This window comes from Mauremys mutica, chromosome 9, assembly GCF_020497125.1.
Source record: "Mauremys mutica isolate MM-2020 ecotype Southern chromosome 9, ASM2049712v1, whole genome shotgun sequence".
Lineage (NCBI taxonomy): Eukaryota > Metazoa > Chordata > Testudines > Geoemydidae > Mauremys > Mauremys mutica.
Window position 1 is genome coordinate 14,350,603 of NC_059080.1, and position 23,328 is coordinate 14,373,930.

General features: G+C 45.1%; 1 protein-coding gene across 3 annotated transcripts in view; it reads right to left on the bottom strand.

The window, feature by feature from the left end:
- The window catches only part of THOC2 (THO complex 2), a 105,506-nt gene that overhangs the window by 60,230 nt on the left and 21,948 nt on the right, over positions 1-23,328 (bottom strand). For all 3 annotated transcript variants that reach the window (XM_045030101.1, XM_045030102.1, XR_006582183.1), the window contains exons 5-10: positions 19,256-19,326; positions 16,549-16,670; positions 14,841-14,974; positions 9,964-10,130; positions 8,981-9,073; positions 8,002-8,157 (exon numbers count right to left, since the gene is read on the bottom strand). In XM_045030101.1, coding sequence (XP_044886036.1) covers positions 8,002-8,157; positions 8,981-9,073; positions 9,964-10,130; positions 14,841-14,974; positions 16,549-16,670; positions 19,256-19,326 — 743 coding nt within the window. The remainder of the gene's footprint in view (positions 1-8,001; positions 8,158-8,980; positions 9,074-9,963; positions 10,131-14,840; positions 14,975-16,548; positions 16,671-19,255; positions 19,327-23,328) is intronic.

Below are 23,328 nucleotides of genomic sequence, written 5' to 3' on the forward strand. Positions count from 1 at the left end.
CCGCGCGTGCACGGCTCTTCGGAAGATTTTTACCCTAGCAACTCCGGCGGGCCGGCTGGGCGCCCCCTGGAGTGGCGCCGCTATAGCGCTGAATATATACCCCAGCCGGCCCGTCCGCTCCTCAGTTCCTTCTTGCCGGCTACTCCGACAGTGGGGAAGGAGGGCGGGTCTGGAATGGATTGGAGCAACACATCTCGAAGAACAACAGTTACTACAGGTGAGTAACCGTCTTTTCTTCTTCGAGTGATTGCTCCAATGCATTCCAGTTAGGTGATTCCCAAGCCTTACCTAGGCGGTGGGGTCGGAGTGAGACGTGGCAGAGTGTAAAACTGCTGAGCCGAAGGCTGCGTCGTCTCGAGACTGCTGCACCAACGCATAGTGGGAGGCGAAGGTGTGGACCGAAGACCATGTGGCCGCTCGACAGATGTCCTGGATGGGGACCTGGCTCAGGAAGGCGGCAGACGAGGCTTGCGCCCTCGTGGAATGAGCGGTGAAGCGGCCCGGGGGCACGCGAGCCAGCTCGTAGCATGCTCTGATGCACTGAGTTACCCAGGAGGAGATGCGCTGGGAAGAGACCGGCTCGCCTTTCATGCGATCGGCGACTGCTATGAAGAGTTGTGTAGAATGCCGAAAAGGTTTCGTCCGCTCGATGTAAAAAGCGAGCGCTCTACGGACGTCGAGGGTGTGGAGCTGTTGTTCCCGAGGCGAGGCATGGGGCTTCGGGAAGAAGACCGGGAGAAAGATGTCCTGATTGAGGTGGAAAGCCGAGACCACTTTTGGCAGGAAGGCCGGATGCGGACGAAGCTGCACCTTGTCTGTGTGGAAGACAGTGTATGGCGGACCTACCGTCAGCGCCCGGAGCTCCGAGACTCGTCTGGCCGATGTTATGGCGACGAGAAAGGCCGTCTTCCAGGAGAGGTAAAGAAGAGAACATGTGGCCATCGGTTCGAATGGCGGACCCATGAGTTTGGACAGGACGAGGTTCAAATCCCAGGTTGGGGCCGGACGCCGCACCGGCGGGTACAATCGGTCCAGGCCTTTCAGGAAGCGGGAGACCATCGGATTGGAAAAGATGGAGCGACCTTCCAGAGAAGGACGAAAAGCGGACACCGCTGCCAGGTGTACCCGCAAGGAGGAGACCGCCAGACCTTGCTCCTTAAGGTACCAAAGGTAGTCCAAGATGGTAGGGACGGGTACGACGAAAGGGTTGAGCCCTCGTTGGTCACACCAGAGCGCGAACCTCTTCCATTTCGCCAGGTAGGTGGAGCGAGTGGAAGGCTTTCTGCTCTCAAGCAGGACTTGCTGCACGGCTGCCGAACAGTCCCTCTCTGCGTGGGTCAACCACGCAGGTACCAGGCTGTAAGATGGAGGGACTGCAGGTTCGGATGGTGGAGTCTGCCGAAGTCCTGCGTGATGAGGTCCGGCCATAACGGGAGGGGGATGGGATCCCGAACGGAGAGCTCGAGCAGCAGGGTGTACCAATGCTGTCTCGGCCAGGCCGGAGCCACGAGTATGACGGTGGCTCGATCCCTCCTCAGCTTCTGGAGCACTCTGTGCACGAGAGGAAAGGGAGGGAAGGCATAGAGGAGGTGAGTCTGCCAGGGATACAGGAACGCGTCCGACAGAGAGCCCGGCGAGTGACCTCGGAACGAGCAAAATTGGAGACACTTCCTGTTCGCCTTGGAGGCGAAGAGGTCGACCCGGGGAAACCCCCACCTCTGGAAAATCGTATGTGCAACGTCAGGACGAAGGGACCACTCGTGGGAGAGAAACGACCTGCTGAGATGGTCGGCCAGCGTGTTCTGCACTCCCGGAAGAAAAGACGCTTCTAGGTGAATGGAGTGGGTCACGCAGAAGTCCCACAGGAGGATCGCTTCCTCGCAGAGGGGAGAAGAGCGGGCTCCGCCCTGCTTGTTTACATAGTACATCGCAGCGGTGTTGTCCGTGAGTACTGTTACACAACGGCGTTGTAGGTGGGAGCAGAAGGTCCGGCAGGCGAGGCGGATGGCACGGAGCTCGCGGACATTGATGTGTAGCGCGAGTTCCTGGGGCGACCAAAGGCCTTGGGTGTGAAGCTCGCCCAGGTGGGCCCCCCAACCGAGCGCTGAGGCATCCGTGGTCAGCGTAACGGATGGGCGAGGAGGATGGAACGGGACCCCCGCACACACGACCTCCGGGGTGAGCCACCAGCGGAGGGAGTCGAGGGCCGTCCTGTTGACCGTGACCACCATGTCGATGGGGTCTCGATGAGGCCGGTACACCGTCGCGAGCCAGGACTGGAAGGGGCGAAGATGGAGCCGCGCATATGCGGTGACATATGTGCAGGAGGCCATGTGACCCAGAAGGCATAGGCAGGAGAGCACGGTTGTGGTCGGGAAGGCGACGAGATCCCGGATGATGGAGGTCATCATCTGGTGCCGGGCGCGGGGAAGAGAGGCCCTGCCAACCGTGGAGTCGAGAACCGCTCCGATGAACTCCAGCCGCTGCGTTGGGAGCAAAGTGGACTTCTCGGTGTTGATGAGAAGACCAAGCCGCTGAAAGAGAGACAGAATTTCTGCCATCTGTTCTATCACGAGCTGACGGGACTGAGCTCGGACCAGCCAGTCGTCGAGATACGGGTAGACGTGCATCTGACGACGGCGGAGGGCTGCTGCTACGACTGCCATGCATTTTGTGAATACCCTCAGCGCCGTGGAGAGTCCGAATGGCAACACGGCGAACTGGTAATGGGCGTTGTTGACCACAAACCGAAGGTAACGCCGATGAGGAGGATAGATCGCGACATGGAAGTAGGCGTCCTTCATGTCGAGGGCGGCAAACCAGTCTCCCGGATCCAGGGAAGGAATAATGGTCCCCAGGGTGACCATACGAAACTTGGGCTTGAGCAGATATTTGTTCAGCTCGCGAAGGTCCAGGATAGGACGTAGCCCGCCTTTCGCCTTGGGGATGAGAAAATAACGGGAGTAGAATCCCCTGCCCCGCCTGTCTTGAGGCACTGCTTCTATGGCACCCACGCTCAACAGAGTCTGAACCTCTTGCAAGAGGACTTGCTCGTGAGAGGGGTCCCTGAAGAGGGACAGGGAGGGTGGGTGGGAAGGCGGGGGCGAAACAAATTGAAGGCGGTATCCCGACTGGACTGTTTGAAGCACCCAGCTGTCCGATGTTAAGCGGGACCACGCCGAAAAGAAATGGGAAAGGCGGTTGTAGAATAAAGGGGAAGGATCCGGTAGGGAGAGTGATGGGCCGTCCTCGACCGTCCCATCAAAAGGCCTGCTTAGCCCCCTGAGGGGTCTTGGAAGCGGCCTGGCCCTGGTTGCGGCGGTTGCCGGACGGACGACGGCGATTTTGGGTCGGACGTCTGCTGGTATAGGGGCGATAGCGCTGTTGATAGCGGGAGGGCTGCGGCCGGAAGGGCCTGCGCTGCGTCGCCAGCGTGTGCATTCCGAGCGTGCGGATGGCAACACGCCCGTCCTTCAGGGTCTGGATCCGAGCATCCGTCTTCTCGGAAAACAGACCCTGGGTGTCGAAGGGGAGGTCCTGGAGTGTATATTGCACCTCCGGCGGCAGGGTGGAGGACTGCAGCCAGGAGATGCGCCTCATTGTCACGCCGGATGCCAAGGTCCGAGCCCCGGAGTCCGCGGCGTCGAGGGCGGCCGTAATAGATGACCGAGAGGACTTCTTCCCCTCGTCCAGCAAGGCGGAGAACTCCTGGCGTGATGTGGAAGGCAGGAGCTCCGAGAACTTCGCCAGGGACGTCAGAATGTCAAAGACGTACCTGGCGAGGAGGACCATGATGTTTGCGATCCTCAGCTGCAAACCCCCGGTGGAGTAGATCTTACGGCCGAGCAAGTCCATGCGCTTGGCGTCCTTGGACTTAGGCGCAGCGGCAGGTTGGCCGTGCCTCTCCCGGTCGTTAACAGATTGGACCACGAGGGAGTCCGGGGTTGGGTGGGAGTAAAGGTACTCATAGCCTGATGGTGGGGCTGAGTACTTCCGCTCGACCCCGCGTGCTGTGGGAGGAATGGAAGCGGGGGGTCTGCCATAGCGTAGTGGCGTTCTTTTGAATGGTCCGGACGAAGGGTAACGCCACGCGGACGGGAGCATCCGCACCCACCACATTGGTGATTGGGTCCTCATCCTCCTGGACCTCCTCTACGGGAAGATTCATGGACGCTGCCACCCTGCGAAGCAGGTCTTGGAAGGCCCGGAGGTCAATGGGCGGGGGTTCGCTGGCCGCAGCCCCTGCCACCGCCTCGTCCGGCGAGGATGACGAAGATGCACCCTGCAGAACCGGCTCCGGCTCTACGTCCGGTGGGTGAGCCTCCTCCGAACCGTGAAGCGTGGGCGATTGGCGGACCGGATGAGCAGATGGCTCGTGCGGAGGAGAGGGAGGCGGCCGGCTAACAGTCGCTTCAGGGACCCTGGTGCTGGTGGTCACATCCCTCCTGGGAAACGGGATACCTTGACCTTCATGCTGTCCCCACGGGACCCAGTAGCCCCACTGCTCATGCGGAAGTCCTTGTGGGGTAGGCCACCGGTGGGTAGTATCATCGGCACCGGAGGCTACGGAAGCCGTGCGGGATGGCCAAGGCGGTGCTGTAGTGCCGACGGACTGAACCGCTGAAGGCGGGAGGCCATGCACCGACGGCACCGAGGGTCGATACGCAGAGCGCCGACGGGACGGTGACCGTGAGCGTGGACTCCGGCGGTGCCGGGAGCTCGACCGGCGCCGGGAGCTCGACCGGGACCGGGATCCGCGGTGCCGGGAGTGACTCCGGGAGTCGCGGTGCCGAGGAGACCTCCGACGGTACCGACGGTACGGTGACCTGGATCGGTGCCGGGAGTGCGACCGGTACCGAGATCGAGAACGGTACCGGGACTCAGACCGGCGTCGGGATGGTGCTCGGTGCCGTGAAGAGGAGCGGCGACGAGACTCCGAGCGGCGGGACGGGGACCTGCGCCGGGACCTGGACCGGGACCGGGACCTCGACCGTCTTCCACGCCGCTCGTCAACCGAGGGCGGTCTTGTCATCCTGGCTGGCTTGCCGAGAGAGACAACAGCCCGCGCCGGCGGTGCCGGGGGCCGGAGGCTCGGAGCCTCTATGAGCCTGATGAGGTCTCTGGCAGAGGAGAATGTCTCCGGCGTTGAAGGCAGCCTTGGCTCAACCTCGGTCGGTGCCGGGGAGCGTGGCGGTGCCGGACTCGACTGCGCTTGCGGAGCCGGAGTCGAGGGCTCAGGGCCCGCTTTACGCACTGCCGCAGCCACTCTCGTGGCGGACTCTGTGCGTGCCTTCGCTACAGCCTTCGCCAGTCTCTGCTTGCGTGCAGGCGAGAGCGAGCGGTGCCGGGTCGTCTTCGGCGGCGGTTTAGGTAACGTGGCCACGGTGCCGTCGCCGGTCGGTGCCGCGGGTGCACTCTGCACCGAAGAAGCCCTCGGTGCCGGCGCTGACGGTGCCAGGGGCTGGAGGGACGCCTCCATAAGGAGCTGCTTGAGGCGACTGTCTCTGTCCTTACGCGTCCGCGGCTTAAAAGCCGAACAAATGGCACACTTATCTGTACGGTGTGCCTCGCCCAGGCAACGGAGGCAGGAGCCGTGAGGGTCACCCACTGGCATAGGCCTCTGGCACGCTGCACAGGGCTTAAAGCCCGGTGCCTTGGGCATGAGCCCGCACCGGGGAGGGGGAGGGAGAAAGTACTCCCCCTATCCTTATCTAAACTAACTAACTAACTACTAAAACTAACTATACTAACAGTAAAGAACTATATACAAAACAAGTAGAGAGAGCTAGGGATGTGGAGGACTACTGAGCACTCCACAGTTCCGACTGCCGTCACGGGCGGGAAGAAGGAACTGAGGAGCGGACGGGCCGGCTGGGGTATATATTCAGCGCTATAGCGGCGCCACTCCAGGGGGCGCCCAGCCGGCCCGCCGGAGTTGCTAGGGTAAAAATCTTCCGAAGAGCCGTGCACGCGCGGCGCGCACACCTAACTGGAATGCATTGGAGCAATCACTCGAAGAAGAACTCTTTCATCACAATAGTGCATGTCTTCACTGAAAAGCTACAGCAGCACAGTGCACCTAAGATTCACTGCATGGAACTGTTCTCAGAGGTACAAATCTAGTAACATTGCTCTGTCCTGTGACCTCTAACACTTGCACTACCTGTATTCTGAAACTGACTGTTTATTCAGTATACTAAACTCATCTCCACAGGCAAAAGTGGATACTGCTTTTTCTCAGTATTAAATATTGACTTTTTCACAATAGTCTGTTTTCAGACAATATTAATTTCTAGCACTGAAGACGACAGCTAAAGATGTATGTAATGAGCATCTCTCCATCATGCTCCATCATCCAACCAACTTTATTTCACAGTAGTTAAATTGTGTCTTTTCAAATGTCCTCACCCAGCTGTACCATACATAACAAAAGCATCAAAAATCATGGATTAGAACAGGTTTATTTTCATATTAGCTACAAAAGAATTAGGCTAAGATTTTCAAAGACAACTTGGAGAGACAGCAACACAACTCCTCTTAATACTAAGGTTGCCTGTGCGATGACAATTCAGGCCCCTTGTGAAAAATTACACAATCATGTTATTTTTTCGCCATAGGACCCCTGCCTCATTCAGTGCAGAGAATGGAACTGTTATGGGGCAAATCAGGGTTGTGTAGTGAAGGAGACTTATCTGATCCTCACTTCGTTTGTTGCAGAAGTTGGAAGGTGAATATTGAATTAGGCAGGGGCTTGCAGGAAAAGAAAGAACGGTCTCATGGTTAAGGCACTTGAATGCCACCCTAGAGGTCTGGATTTTATCACTACGTCTGCCACAGAGCTCCTGTGTGATGCTTGGCCAGTCACTTAAACCAAACTTTTCACAGGTAGTCACCAACTGTGCTCTCCTCGTTTTCTGGGTGCCCAACTTGACACCCTGGCGGCCTGATTTGCAAAAGTGCTGAGCATTCTAATGCATGTGAAGTCACTGGGAGCTATGCGTGAACATATAATGTGCTATAAAATGCTAAGTATTCTGACAAATCAGATCCTAGTCATCTCAAACTGGGCATGCAAAATTAGTGGATACTTATCCCCTTAATCTCTCTGCCCTCAGTTCCCCTCCTGCAAAATGGAGATAAGCCCTCTTTCCCCCCCCCCCCCAATTAATGAAAATAAATTAATCAGTGTCTGTGAAGAACTCAGAGACAATAGTTAGGAACACCATAAGAAAGCCCATGAGGAAACTAATAACTGTTTTCAGCACAGAGTTTGAATAGTATGCAGTAAATAAGGCATAGGCCACAAACTGTGAAGAGAAGAAAAAATATTTAATAGCTTCTCATTAAGGAAGCACTGTCCATTCTGTGGACTGAATGAGAAAGAGGTCCTGTGAAAAAAAATAGTATGTGGTCACGTAATTAAAGATTGTATCATAACGAACTCACACAATGAGGCTGCACAGGCAACCTTAGTTCTGGTATTCCTCACTTTTAAGTGCTTGACTTTGCACCTTAATAATGCTCTTTTGGCACAGTTTGTGTGTAATAGATTATATAAACCCTACATAGTTAAAAATCAATTGTGGGTTACATGATGACACCTCCTACCAAGATTATTAACATACCAAAGTTTGTTAAACCAGCACAAAAGATAGGCAAACCTTGAGAGATATTTATTGAAGGTGATAAGAAACAAAAGGAGGGAAGGGAATCAAACTACAGAACTGAATATACAACCTTGAATGAATTCAGGAACAGACACTAAACCAACACTTTTTTGGGGGGAAGGGTTTCTTGCATAACAAAAATTACATCAGAAGTTGAAATAGGGCTTTAAGGGGAGAAAACAGTTTGATTACAATTCTGGTTTTGTTTTAGATAAACAGCCAATTAAATTTATCATCACAACTGGATACACTGTATTAAAAGGACAAAAAAGTAATTTTCATAGCAATAACCATGTTATGTTTACAATTATAATTAACTCGTTTGAAAAAATACCTTTTCAGTTTTTTCCTCTTCCTTGTCCTTTTCCTTCTCTTTCTCTTCAGTCTTTTCAGAGGACAAAACCACCATTGTAAGTTTCCTAACAATTTGTTTTGCCTCTACAATCTCTCGTTTGTGTTCTTCAAGAATGGCATTATCTACTGGAAGAAGCTGAGAAAATAAAACATGGATGGTGTTAAGATACGTTTAAAAAAAAATCACCTGAAACTACTTTTTGATCAATAAGCTTGAAGGAGAAAAAGCTAGATCCCTTCTTCTTCCTCAAGAAATCAGGTCATTGCCTAGGCAGGAGAGTTTCTGTTTTGTTTTAAATTCCCAGAACCACTTCAAAGAACGATACATCCATGACATACCCTAATCAAGTTAAGGAAGACTGAGGAATTATACTGCACACTGTCCTCAGAGCCATCAATAATTCAAAAAACAAAACAAAAAAGTATTGAAATCCAACTAAGATCAATGTTGTTAGGTTGACATAGGGATAGTGTAGACACTGCATTACTTACATCGACTGTTGCTGGCCTCTAGAAGCTGTCCACAATAACCCATACTGATCGCTCTGGTCACCATTGTGAACTCTGCTGCCCAGGGGTCAGTTAGACAGGAAGCCGCCCCTCCCCTTTAAAGCCCCACAAATTGTTGAAATTCTTTTTCCTGGTTGCCTGGTTTGATGAACACACCTAGCAAGTGTAATTGCCCAGCTGACCACACCAGCTACAAGCTGTAGATGCTCCTGCCTGAAGTACACAGGAGGTATTGGAGCTCCTGGGAGACATTTTGGCTGAGAGTGTGCAAGATTGGAGCAGGTAATCCATCTAAATTCTTTTATCTGAATGTCTCTGTGGTAACAGTTTTAGCAGTATGAGAAACAGGTCAGTTGCAAGCTAAACGGATAACATTTTTAAGAAAAAAAGCCCAATTTCATATTCATTGTTCTTGCTAGTAACATTTAGAGAAAAAATAAATAACTTACATGTACATAAAGATCTTCCAAATCTATAAGATTATGTTGCAAAAGTACTGCAGCAACTCTGTATAAAGAGGAAGGTGTTTCACCATTTGGTTCCTAAAAGACAAGCATTACCATTTTTAGAAACAGCAAATCAAGAATGTCACAGAAAAGTATAACTTACTTTTAAAAAATAAGAAGGGCCAGTATGAACAAAGAAAGCAGGCATCTTAATAAAAGCTCTCCTTATCCCCATTATCAAATATATTAATTCTGTCATTGTATATGGTCCTGTTAGTATATTGATTCTCAATGAAGAAAGATGTGCAACTGATTATCTTCTTTCGCATCTCACAGTGACTGCATGAAATTACTAGTTTTGCAGTTAAGTTGGTAAGATATCACACTAAAAATCAGCCATGCTTTCCTCATTCTTAGGGGTCTAGACTGCTGTTTATAAGAACACATCATTTCCAGTAATGTAAGAACTTGCAAATTTCATCTACAAGTTCAAATGGAGGACAATACAGTTAAACACTTATAATGTACTCTAAAAAATGCTTGGTTCAAATATAGTACTGAACAATTTCCATTTTGGATTATATATTGATGGTTAAAAAATGTAATGCAAAAAGTTATCCCACATTAAAGTCTCATAAATAGAGAAACGTACTATTTCTAAAATTGGACTTCTACAACCCATGCTAATAGTATTTTGTGAAAAGAAAACTTTTTTCTTAAACAAGCATCAAAAACTTACATCACTGTATTTACACAGGAATAAGAGTTGACAGAAGAAGGGGTGCTCAAATACACCTCTGCCCCGATATAACGCTGTCCTCGGGAGCCAAAAAATCTTATCATGTTATAGGTGAAACTGCATTATATCAAACTTGCTTTAATCTACTCCCCCCAGAGCACTGCTTTACCACATTATATCCGAATTCGTGTTATATCAGGTCGCGTTATATCGGGGTAGAGGTGTAGTAAAAATACAACTATATTACCTGATAGAATTTGAATTTGAACCCAAGGATATGACACAGAGTTTGAGGTTCACACATATACATGTATGATTCTATCAAAGGTACAAAGAATTCATCATATTCCGGCCTACATTCATAGACTTCTAAGATAATATCCAAAACTCTGTTGGGATCCAAGTTAAAACATCCTATTGGGGGAAAAAATACAAGTTAAAAATTCAGTTCTGCTATTTCTCATTTTCTAATACAACACAATTCAATTAGAATCAGGAAAAATTGCAAATGCACCATTTAAAAAAATCTTTTTAGCCATTTACTTTGAATAAAAAGCAATTCTCTCTACATCAAAATAATTAGGCACAACTAAACAGAGCAGTGTATATTTTGGCTTTATGGTACTATATTAAATATAGAAGTTGAAAGCTGTATTAAACATCAGAATTTCAAAGTTAAGGATATAATTGAGATTTAGATTACACTAAAAGCTAAAAATTCAGTGTTCTTATTAAATACTTTTGTATATTAACACTCAGATCTCAGCAAGAAAAAGTCATTATGAACTTTGAAAAAAAAAATTTATTTTTAGTCAGTTCCTTCTGCCGCACCTGCCAAGGGAAAATACAAATATTCACTGTGATAAGAGATCAAAGTATTTTCTTTAGCAAAATGTTAACCTCACCATTGCGAAACAGGAAGTTCTGGTTAAAGACTGACACAGGTTATCCACAATATACCAATTGTGTGTCAGATACTTGCACACTGAAGAGTAAGTAATGCATCTTAATTTTTAAATTGCAATGGAAATACCTTGTGGTGAAACAAAATGGCTGGTTTAATAGCTACAAGATGATTTGAAGGGGGAAAAAAAAAAAACAGACCCAATGCTTGCAATACTTCTAACTACCTATCTTAATTAGTACTACAAAGGAACAGATATTTTATGGAAAAACAATTTTGAGTCAAGAGAACTACGCAAGACAGAGGTGATCTGTAAAACGTATTTTAAATTTTGAGTAGTACTATACTCTCTGTAGTAAATAGCGAAAGCATTCCATAGCCCTCTTCTAAAACAAGCATCAAAGTACCTACAATATCAGCTACCTCAGGCAACTACAAAATTGATCTTTGCTAGATTTGAAGCTGAACTTTATCAGATGTTAGCACAGCCCTTGTAGAGTATAGGGTACTGGAGCAATCTTCTCCCCATCATCTAATTTAACTATTATTCCTTAAATGCTAAAACATGAAAGGAGGCCTGAAAGTTCTGGATCTTACTAACTCATTTCCCTACTGATCACAGAATCATAGAATATCAGGGTTGGAAGGGACCTCAGGAGGTCATCTAGTCCAACCCCCTGCTCAAAGCAGGACCAATCCCCAACTAACTAATCCCAGCCAGGGTTTCGTCAAGCCTGACCTTAAAAACCTCTAAGGAAGGAGATTCCACCACCTCCCTAGGTAATCCATTCCAATGCTAATGTTAAGTGTCTATACAATTTAAGTCTCTTGCCTGAAGTCTCCTCCTCATTTTAATTAAATCAGATTAATTTAGCTTTGGCTCAATGTTTAACAACAGGGTCTTGTTGCAAAATCCTCCTTTTCTCAGCCCCAGCAAGCCCCAAACATAAGTAGCTACCCAATATACAGAGGCAGCTTTTAACAGGATTTGAATAGAGATACCTCCTCCACATGATTTAGATTTAGCTTTTGCAGAAACTTCCTTAAGTGGCACCAGATTTTGTACACTTCTCCTAAAGAGGGGCAAGGCAGTATTACCCACTTTCTCCCATACTCTTTGTCCTTGCTATAGAACCCCTAGGATAGGCTATTTACTCTTCAAATTTTATCCAGCTCTAATTTAATTGCCTTAATCAAACACTCTGGTAAAATTTTAGCTTTCAACAGTAATTCTAATAAAACAGAGGTATTAGCTGTCTAGTCCTTCAGGGATCCCTGCATTCAGACAACCAGTTGCTCCTTTTTTAATGCTGAGAAATCACCTGGGTATCTAGGTGCTCCCAGTTCTGCATTCCTGCAAAATTGTATACACTGCTGACCAAAAAAAAAAAAAAAAAAAAAATCAAAGATGACCTTCCAGAACTGTTCCTCTTATCTCTAATGGGTAGGAATGACCTAATTAAAATGACAGTATGTCCTAACATAATGCTTACTACAAATGCTCCCTTTGATTCTAAACGAGAGAGAGGTATTTGACTTGAAGGGTTTGTTCTTTCATTTCATCCGGCTTGGCAGACACCCACTCAAATAGGTATCAGATTTCAAGAGGTCTGAAAAAGAGGGAAGCCACAAATCTTCAAGCATATCAACTGAAGTCCTTTATTCAAGGCCCAGTGACAGATATTGTAATCCAACTAAGTTTATGTATCACTGTGGGCTAGAGATCACATGCAACTCAGAGAGAGGGGCCACCATGAGAGGCCCCCAATCCTTGCAGAAAGGTGGGGAAGGCTTTGGCCTACTAGGACCCTAAAAAATGATGGGTGACTCCTGGTATATTTAGTGTGTGTTTAAATCAATTTATGGGTTATTTTATACGTTCTCTCTGTAATGCTTTTACCTTAAGAATAAATGTGCTTGCTTAGAAAGAGCTGTGTAGCAACTTATAACTGCGAGCAATTCACTGTTCACAGCCTTCAGAGAAAAAGCAATGAACAGGTGCTAGCCCTTAGGCAGACTGGGGATATGACAGTGTAAGGCCGGGAGTTGGGCAGTCTTAAAACCCGCAATCCGAAGGGCATGGGACAAGGGTCTCTACCTAGAGACAGGTGACAATAGAAGAACTGAGATGTGCCCGGGCACTCCTGGCATGCACTGCAGAGGGTGAAAATACTGGTACAGTTATCCTGAAACTAGGACAGCCCCCAGATATACTTGGAGAAACGCATATAATTAGATGGGTGAATATTTGACTCACCATTGCAGCCTATATATCATTGTTTCCCTCAAGGCCGGCAAGCCCTATTTTTAAACTATTAAGACACACACTAATCCACTGCAATCTTTTTAGTGTAGGAAATGTTCATTTATTCATAGACTTTCAATATATCTTATCTCCCCCATACTATCAATTTTGCTAAGTATTTTATTAATTTGTGGAAAATAAAACTAAATTATCAACGTCTCCTGTGCAAGTAATCTTAGACATGCCTGGTTTAACCTCTCTACTATGAAAGTATTAAATAGACCCTGATAGTTCTCTGGGGAGAAAGCCTAAAAGCTGAGAGAGATTGTTTGCTCACTATCAATTACAGAGGAAGTAAAATATGTTGAAAGGAGACTCATTATAAAATATCAGTTTCTCTCACTCCAGCTCTCCACAGCAGGTTTGTTGCTACTCCTAGCCCACACTTTATAATGCCACGTGAGGATTACAAACGGGGGAAACTGATGGTGGAAATGCCCAAAACCAGTTTTGAGTCCAGCTTAATTAAACTAATTGTTTCAGTGGGATTACTTGATATCTCCCACTCTTAATACTGCTGAGTCATCTCACTCCAACTCCTTGACTGCTATCCTAGTAAGAAGGAAAGCAAACTTGGACCTATAAACATCAGGAAATGTCTTACATTAAACACAGTACTGTACACTCTTCCTCTGTCCCTGGAGGTCTATGTTCTTAAAGAACCCATATAAAACAAAATCCTCTGCTCCAGGGGAATAAAAGGAGTTAGAAGATTATGACGTATGGAGGCAATACCTGCCCAGTCTCTCAGGCAGGATGGGGGGCGGGGGGCGGAAGAGAATGGGACAATGTGAAGGTCCTCAAACTTTTGTATTGGTGACACCTTTCACATAGCAAGCCTCTGAGTGCGGCCCCCTTTATAAATTAAAAAACCAATTTTTATATGAAACATTATAATAAATGCTGGAGGTGAAGCTGGGTTTGTGGGTGGAAGCTGAGAGCTCATGACCCCCATGTAATAACCTCACAACCTCATGAGGGGTCATGACCCTCAGTTTGAGAACCCCTGGTCTAAAATACAGGCTTGTATAGACACACAAGCAATCTAAGTATGGTTAATTTACCACGCAACCCAGACTCTGTCTGTATTTTACTGTTGCCTGCTCACTTATAATATTAAGCAAACAAAGTAGTAAGTGGTCATTTTACCTATTTTTAACAGAACTGCAAATCTGAAACAGCTAAATTACTTAAGGTTTTAGTTTGCCGAAGGTGCTGCATTAGGTGCATATAGAACTTTTAGTCTCAATGTGGAAGGCCAATTTGCAAGCACGTACTAAAAAATAAATTTATATATAGCTGATCTGAGCAGATTGATTTATTTATTTATTTTTAAATCTAACTTGGTCTCCCATTGTGACACTCTTTTGCCAAGTTCAATCCTTTAGGAGTACTTAATCAACCACAGATGGATCTAGGTGAAAGGAGCCAACAACATTTACTGATTTTCATTTCGTTTGAGAAATACCCCTTCTTTGATTTCTGATTTTTAGACTAACTGGATAGCCATTTATTCTTCTGGGTATCTAATCTAATAAAAAAAAAGGCACCAGTAAGTCACCATGCTCTCACCAATTAAAAAGGAGGATGCATCTTCATAAAACTCCATTCTTAAATATCAGTCCAAAATAAATAAATTGTGGAGAAACACATGTAAAGCTGGGCTGACAACTTCAGCACCACAAGTAAATTGAAATACATAGCATTTACAAAATTAACACTACCACAGAAACTCCCGCCTACAGAACCAACCCCGGAGACTATGCAATGCAATGTGTTACCTTAGCACCATAAATCCGCTGTCTGATCCCCAAAAGACACCAAAAAAGTTGTCCAGAGTGGCTCTCTACAGAAGCAACGCAAGGTGACTATATAGGAAAATAATTACTTATATTTGCTTCAATAAATTCCTTACCTATTAAAGATTTGATATTTTCTAGGATTAAATCACTAGTGATATTGCCAGATAAATCTTGCCCCAGTTCAGCAATCAGCTTTGCATAACCTTCATTCTCTTCTCTTAGTAAGTTAAATTTCTGTTGTTTATAACTGCAATTAGATAAGTAGAAATTAAACACTATAAAATGAGGTGTACAGCTCAGCACAAGACAGCTATTCATATTAATAACGTTTATACAGGTTAAATACAGTATTTTATAAATATTAAACTTCTCTACCAACATTGACTACATGCTTATGAATTAATAGTTTTATTTCCAACCATTAGGAAAACTACAGAATGCAGAAAACATTAAGCTTCATTTCAAATAGTGGCTAAGGACCCTGAGTTGCTGAGCACAGGTCCCAAACCAACAAAAACATCAAGCTCACATTTAACTTTAAGCATGTGATTAATCCCTTTTAAATCAATGGGACTATCATATGCTTAATATTAAGCTTGTTCCTAACTGCTTTGTTGGATGGGGTCAGAGTATCAGCACCTTGCAGGATTGAGCTTTAGGGATCTAAACTAATTTTAATTGCACTTCATAGACACTGAAAATAAACAGTAGACATGTAGAGACAGAACCATTGCTCTACAATCCAAAGACCAAAAACACTTCATTAGATAGTTTAGGGAAACATCAAAAGCCTATGCTTAAGTCAGAGATATTAGTAATTTATTTTTAAGTATTTTGCAAGTTAGCATTTTCTACAATTGAAAGTTTAAATATTTGAAACCACTGGAGCAAAGGTAACTAGGGGTTATAATAAAAATAGATGTAAATTTCATATACACTAAAAGCTTTTTTAACCCGTACGCTGGGGAACCGGGGTGGGGGGGGTGGGGGGGGAAAGCCAGTAAATTAAAAATGTCGGTTAACTCAGAGGGAGGGGTTTGGAGTGCAGGGGTGGGGGGCATGGGAGGGGCTGCGGGGTGCGCTCTGGGAGGGAGTTGGGGTCTGGGAGGGGGCTTGGGAGGGACTCAGGGTGCCACATGGGGTGGGCGTGCTCACCTCCAACAGCTCCCCACAAATGACTCCCAGTCCCTGCTGCTCCTGGCAGAGGCACAACAAGGTGGCTCTGCCTCTGCAAGCAGGCACGCTGCCTTCGTCTGTAGGCGCTGCCCCCGGCAGATCCCATTAGCCAGTTCCCGGTCGATGGGCTGGGAGCTGCGGAGTCAGCGCTTGGGGAGGGGGGACAGAGACAGCATGCCTGCAAGATGCCTTGCTGCGCCTCCGCCAGCAACAGCAGGGACAGGGAGCCGCTTGTGGGGAGCCGCCAGAGGTGAGCACCCCCCAACACCCCAGCCCCTCCCGGACCCAAACTCCCTCCCAGAGCATGCCCTGCAGCCCCTCCCACAGCCCAGCCGGCCCCACACCAACTGCACTCTAAACTGGACTTTCAGTGCAGATCAGAAATGTCAGTTTATAGAGCTTGCCAGTTGGTGAAGTGCTAGATAAAAGAGCTTTTACTGTACCTATGAAAAATATAAAAGGACAAATTATGTTTTATTACCAATGAGTAATTTAAGTACAACAAAACATTTCACTTTAAAAAACACCAAATATTTCATACAATTTTCAACAGAGAACATTACTTTGAAAATGTATAGATTATAAAAAGCTACATTTAAAGATATTGATCTACACCCCCAAAAAAATCTACCCACACACACTTACAAAAGTTTTGTCTTGATTTTAACAGATTTCTGATTAAACTGCTGAGACTGCTTGATGAGCCCTAATGATTCCAGTGTTTCCGGATCCAGACGCTCCTTTAGGACGGTGTCTGAAACAAGGTACTGCACAAAACAAGAATGCAACATACATGTCATACATATGAGTTGATAAGTATATTAAACTAAATAGCATTTGATCTTGACCATGGGTTATCTGTGGATGTATATTAACAGTGAAATTAAAGGTAATTCAAATACAAAACATACCATATAAACTCAGTTTCAAAAGCTTGCAACTGAAAAGCTACAATTCTACAAATGAGGAATCTATATAAAATACATGGAAGGCTACGGAGTTTGCAGTGTATGGCACCATAGGATTATCTTTTTTAGCTTGATTATTAAAACTTTTGCCTGTGGCCGAAATCACTATATATTCTTTTCACATGCTTTGAAAAACAAGTGCAACACTCATTTTCATATGCAGAAGCTTCTTACGACTAAAGTCTTATTCTACATGGTGGAAAAGGCCAACTCCTAGACACAAAAGAGGCTGCACCAAGGGGATGTCCAGCAGAACACCCATACACACCTTGATGAAAGAAATCTGTCAATTAACAGAAAATGCTATCTTTTTTTACAGATTTTTTTAAAACTATCCTATAGAATTTGAAAATTTAACAATTTTTATTAAATTCTAACACTTTTCAAAATAGCTCCTGTAGAAATCCTTCGGTATCACTGATTTTAGCAGGATAAGTGAACGTTTTTAGATTGACTACTCAAAGAGAAAAACATCTAACTGATAAGGATACAAGTAGGGACTTGGAAGCAAGCTCTCAAACCATCTATATGAGCCCAAAGTACTTGAGCTTGAGAGTCTCATTTCATTCCCTGGAAATAATTAATTATTATTTGTTTTTAACAGCATCCACCATGTTATGCTCAAATGAGACCAACTATCACCTGTTGGCTGTCTATAATACGGTTCCCAATCTGCGAGCCCCTTGAAGTATGAGCAATACTTCAAGGTGATGTGCAAAGCTACTTTTGTTCCAATGGTGAAGTGACGGGTTCTGCTACTTGTAGTCCCATGCAAGACAGTAAGGGTTTCCAGAGGCTCTTTGACCAACTAAACAAAAAAATGACGTACTGCAAGGTTGCTTAATGTTATCACGTTTCTCCAGTGCAAACTCCACCACAGTCACATCAGCAGACAACACAAAAAACGGATTAGCAGCAAATACAAAGGAGGACCAGACCTAACTGCAAACGGACATGGAGATATAAGAACAGTTTGGGATGCAAGCACCCAGGGGATATTATATACCAATTAGAAATGCTCCCGAAAGGAAAAATCCTGTATCTCAAAACCTCAAATTTTAGTAAGGTGAGAGACTGGAATCCAAACCTAGATCCAAATTTAGTCATTGGTATTGTCATAATAGCAAAACCAAAAATGAATATATCCAAACACTGGGGATAGGAAAGGTCACGTTCAAAATCCAGACAAAAGGTTTGTAGATTAAGCCCCAATTATATTATTAAAATACAGTCCAGTGCTCAGACAAGGAAACAAATAGTGTAGAAAAAAACAGGTAGAGCCAAACCTCTTCAGCCATCACATAAAAACAAGGTTATTTTCATCTAGTACAACACTGGCCTAACAGAGCTTTATTAACTAACCAAATGCTGTATTTGAAGCCCAGATGTCGAATCAAAATTAGAAGGGAAGTGTCTGTGAGAAGATCAGCATCTTAAGAAATGGTCCAAAATATGGGGGGAAAAAAATTGACGACTACTATAATGGATATTTTCAGCTGTAAAGTAATTTGAGTCCATCCAGTGATCAATAGGGCTTAATATTTTGACAGCTAATAAAAACTCAACAAAAACTTTACACAATACACATTTTTAATAAAACAGCATCTTACACAAACTAAAACTCATAACGTAAGAAAAAGAACTGTTTTATATAAATAAGGCACGACAGGTCCAAAATAGCACTGTCACATAACAAGAGTGCCTCTAATAATTATAGAGAGGGGGAAAGGCTATAATTAAATTTAGTTCATTACAACAGGTTTTGGAGTTTCACATCTCACATATTCACTAAATCTAGAAAAACTGTGACAAATTAAGGATCATTAAAATTCTAGATAGACAATTTATCTAATTCTTTCCTCCGTGATCTTTATTTTGTGGGAAAGAATTAACCAATAAAAGAGGAGTAAATTTGGAGGAGGAGGAACACACACTATTGTTCACAAACTATTTTGCCTGAAACTAATGACTAGTCATTCTGTGCAATTATAGTGCAACTAGTTAAAATAGTTCTCTGTTCTTATAAGTCTACATAATAAAGAACCACAGGATTTGCCATATGTGCTAAGACAACTGGTCTATCTAGTCTGTTATTCTGCTTTACCTCACACTAACAAACATTCTGACTATAAGGATGATAATTTTCTAGTTATTCTCCTGGCAATAAAAACTTGTGGTTTGAAATATACAACAATTTAGTATATGTCATATACATACACAGTATTTCTTACAAAATAAGTAATAATTTAAAAATAAACTCAATAATTACATTACATACAATTTTTTCCCTAAAAAAAATCTGGTAAGATACCAATTTCAATTTTCTTGTCATATGTTAACATGGACGTTTTTTGCTACCAAAGAAGTATATAAGTGCAACTTACCAAACAGGCTAACACCAGTTGTGTAAAATGATCTCTTTTGCTTTTTTCTTCTAAACAGCTTGTTTCGATATCTGAAGTAAAGGAATATGGGGAAGGGGAAAATGAGATATTACTGGTCATGGAGACATATCTTTCTGGTTTCGCTCTGATTTCTCCACTGCAATGTAGAAGTCCTATTCTTCCTTTTGTGATAAATCCTGGTAAAAATCTGCTTGCACATCATATTAGTGTTCAAGATTCAGTTATAATTAACATTCTGATTCTGTGCCTAGTCTAACCATTCATTAACACTCGGCTTACTGTAATATTTAGTGGCTGATTCTATTGATAAAAAGAGTTCACACACTGCACAGCTATAAATCCAGTGGTTGTTAACACTGGTGGCAAAAATGCTGGAGACAAGAATGAATTACAGAAGAGAATTTACTTTTTGCTTGCCCTTCTCCCTGTCTGAGTGAGACCTATGACCAGCAGTAGATACAGCAGGTAGAAGGAGGGATAAGACCAGGAGGTAGAAAAACCAACATACAGTAGAACCTCCGAGTTACGAAACTGACCGGTCAACCACACACCTCATTTCGAACTGGAAGTACGCAATCAGGGGGTGGAGAGCAAATACAGTACAGTACTGTGCTAAACAAACTACTAAAAAAAAAGGGAAAGTTTAAAAAAAGATTTGACAAAGTAAGGAAACTTTCTGTGCTTGTTTCATTTAAATTAAGATGGTTAAAAGAAGATCTTTCTTCTGCATAGTAAAGTCTCAAATTTGTATTAAGTCAATGTTCAGTTGTAAACTTTTGAAAGGACTATAACATTTTGTTTAGTTACATTCCTGAGGTGTTCATAAATCTGAGATTCTACTATACTCTGTACAGTATAAAAATTCTCTCTATCTGAAGCCGGTAAAGAGTTATCAGTTCCCCCTACATCACTGGTCTACCCTCCCTGTGCTTTTTCTCCACATTCTCTCTTTCTTTCTTTCTGCTGTTACAGTCAGCTGTTGAAGCAGTAACATGAGAGAGCCGTTCAGGCAGCTAATCAGGTCCTACAGGAGTACACAGTAACCAATAAACTACCCCGGTCCAGAGCAGTTTAGATCCCTCTAATTCATCAAGACAGGGAAGAGCAAAAAAGGAAAAACCTACAAGAAAATGCAAGGGGAAAAACAGATAGAAAAATGGAGAGAGAGCAGAAACAAGGAGAAAATGCCAAGAGGTGCAGGCAGATTTGCCCACTCATTCACAACAGGGGCTTCAAACAATGTTTCAAAACCACTGCCATAACCTGTTGAGTTCAGTTTGATAGAGTCTGGACTGAGTACTCGTTAAATGTACTAGAAGACTGCCTTAACATTATGATCTTTATAATACTACCTAGATGTGTTTTACTCTTCTGTTACATGCTTCCATAATTCCATAGAGATAAGGCATCTGAAATGCATCCTCAATTTTTCTCTCTCAGTTCACATTCTTGACTTTTCTTCCATTGACACAATCTTAGATTCCTAGGTACCATCATCTCCAAAGTCTATTAAGTTATCCCCCCTTTCAGTACAGATTTATCCTGAAATGCTCTGACCAGCACAGTTTTAAAAATTACAAGTGATAGCGTACCCACTACTGTATTATTATAGCAAACAATACATTTTATCCAAACCCCATTAAAATGTTGTGCATTTTTCTGCATCTCCTGTTCCATGATTGTGGATTTGGGATGAAGAATGAGAAAGTGAGCAAAAGTGTGAAAAACTGTGTGTTTAAAAGTCACAGCAAATGAGGATTTCAAATCAGGCGAGACAATGATGGATACATACTGGAGGGAAAATGGAAATCTATTTTCACTCAAATATATCAATGGTGAGAAATGAAGTACACATAAAGAGCATGATTGTTTTTAAAAAATAGCGTATTTGACCACATAGTTTGAAGACCATGGCAGTGGTTCCTTAAATGAAGTTTCTCTTCTGGTACAATACAGCCATTGCTTAGAGTCACATGAGCTCAGATACATGTGCTGGTCTTGTAGTAGGCAGACATTTAGATGTACAGGATGGCTTGTGATGGAAAGCAAACCTTTCCCCTTCCCTTCAATCTTGGGAGCAAGGTGGTGGCTCATGCAAGTTACCAGACCACATCTGCTATCAATTCCCAAGACAGTTTTCCTGTTCTCCTCAAGAAAGGCTGTGCAGCTTAGGGCTGAAATGACTCACCTGATGAGACTGGCGGGCCCAAAGCTATGACCAGGTTTTAAAAAAAAAGTTACTTGGGAGTGAAGGGGGTGCCTTTCTGCCTTTTCCTGATTGCTGGAGTGTGGCTGGGGCTACCACCCACTCCAGTCCCATATCTCAGGTCCTTGTGTTGTGGTTTTTCTCCCTGGGTGACCTCCGGAATAGAGCTGTTAAAGGGTACATGCAATACTTCAAGGTAGTGGCCCCCTTTAAAAGCTTCTTCCCCAGCTTCAATAGCCAGTGGAGAACTATCCCAGTCATAGGACATATATGAAATGAGTACAGTCGGATATTAACTATCTCAAGCAAAGATGAGCACTTGCCCTTCAAAATAAAGAGCAGTCTTTGTGGCTGAACTTCTTTAGACCAGCTGCCATATTTGGCAATGTGAGGTTCAAGTTTCTAGTCAGGAAGCTCTCCCCAGGAAGCCACTAAGGAATTTGGATTTAGTTTGCATTTACTCAGAGAAAACCCTAACGGCTCTTCTGCAGAACTTAATTTGACTTGGAATTGAAGTGACATGTTTGAGACTTGCTATATTCAGACTGAACCAGTGCCAAAACAGCACTGCTAAGGCCAAGGGTATCAGTGATTGTTTTATGATGTTAGATATCACAAATCTGGGGCCGCCGGAGGGGGGGGGGAGGGAGGAGAGCAAGTGGGGCAATTTGACCCAGGCCCTGGGCCCAGCAGGGGCCCCCAAGAGAATGCTCCGGCCCCGCCTCCCCCCATTCCCCGGCACCTCAGTGCGCCCTGGACAAAGCTAAAGTGGCGCGGCTCTAGCAGGGCCTGAGCTCTGCCCCACTCGGAGCCACGTGGTAAGGGGGCGGGGCTGCGAGCTTCGGGGCCCTGCTGGAATTGCAGCACTGTCCAGGGCTGCTACTGGATGCGGCGCGCTGAGGCTCCGGAAGAGTGGGGAGGCGGGGGTAAGTAGCATGACAGGGGGAGGGGTTGGATAAGGGGCAGGGAGTCCTGGGGACAGTCAGGGCACAGGGAGGGGGGCAGAGGTTCGGGGGGGGGGCGGTCAGGGGACGGGGAATATTGGTTGGATCGTGGGCATTCTGGGGGTGTCAGGACTCAGCAGAGGTCGGGGTAGTCAGAGAACAGGGGGGAGGGGTGGGGGTGGAGTCCCAGGGTGGTGGTTGGGGAGGGGGTTTTGGGGGGGGTGATGGGACAAGGAGCAGGATGGGTTGGGATTCTGAGGGGGGTAGGAAGTGAGCTGGGGTCAGATAGGGGGCAGGGCCAGGCTGTTTGGGGAGGCACAGCCTTCCCTACCCTAAAGCTCATTCAGCAGTTTGAGGCTTGCAGACAGCTATTTAACACAAAGAGCCAAGCCATTATCTTTTCCATAGGGGAGGGATCACATGAGAAGAGCAATATCCTACACCACCTACCTCCTTCCCAACCCTACCAGGGGAGACCCCCACCCTTGCATTCCCCGAGGCTCCAGAGGGGTTATTTCAGTGGTTCCCAAACTTTTGTACTGGTGACCCCTTTCACATAGCAAATCTCTGAAGGTGACCCCCCCCTTATAAATTAAAAACATTTTTTTATATATTTAACACTATTATAAATGCTGGAGGCAAAGCCGGGTTTGAGGTGGAGAATGACAGCTCATGACCCCAGTAATAACCTCGTGACCCCCTGAGGGGTGCCGACCCACAGTTTGAGAACCCCTGAGTTAATTTAATTTTAGTACCCTGTGTCCATTCACATGCATGTGCTATTTTGAGCATTTCAGTTTTTACAACATAGGCCCATTCCAGATACTGGAACAATCTCAAATGCTCAATTCGTGGAGTATGTACATAAGCTATACTAAAGACAAACCCACAGTAACCGTCTC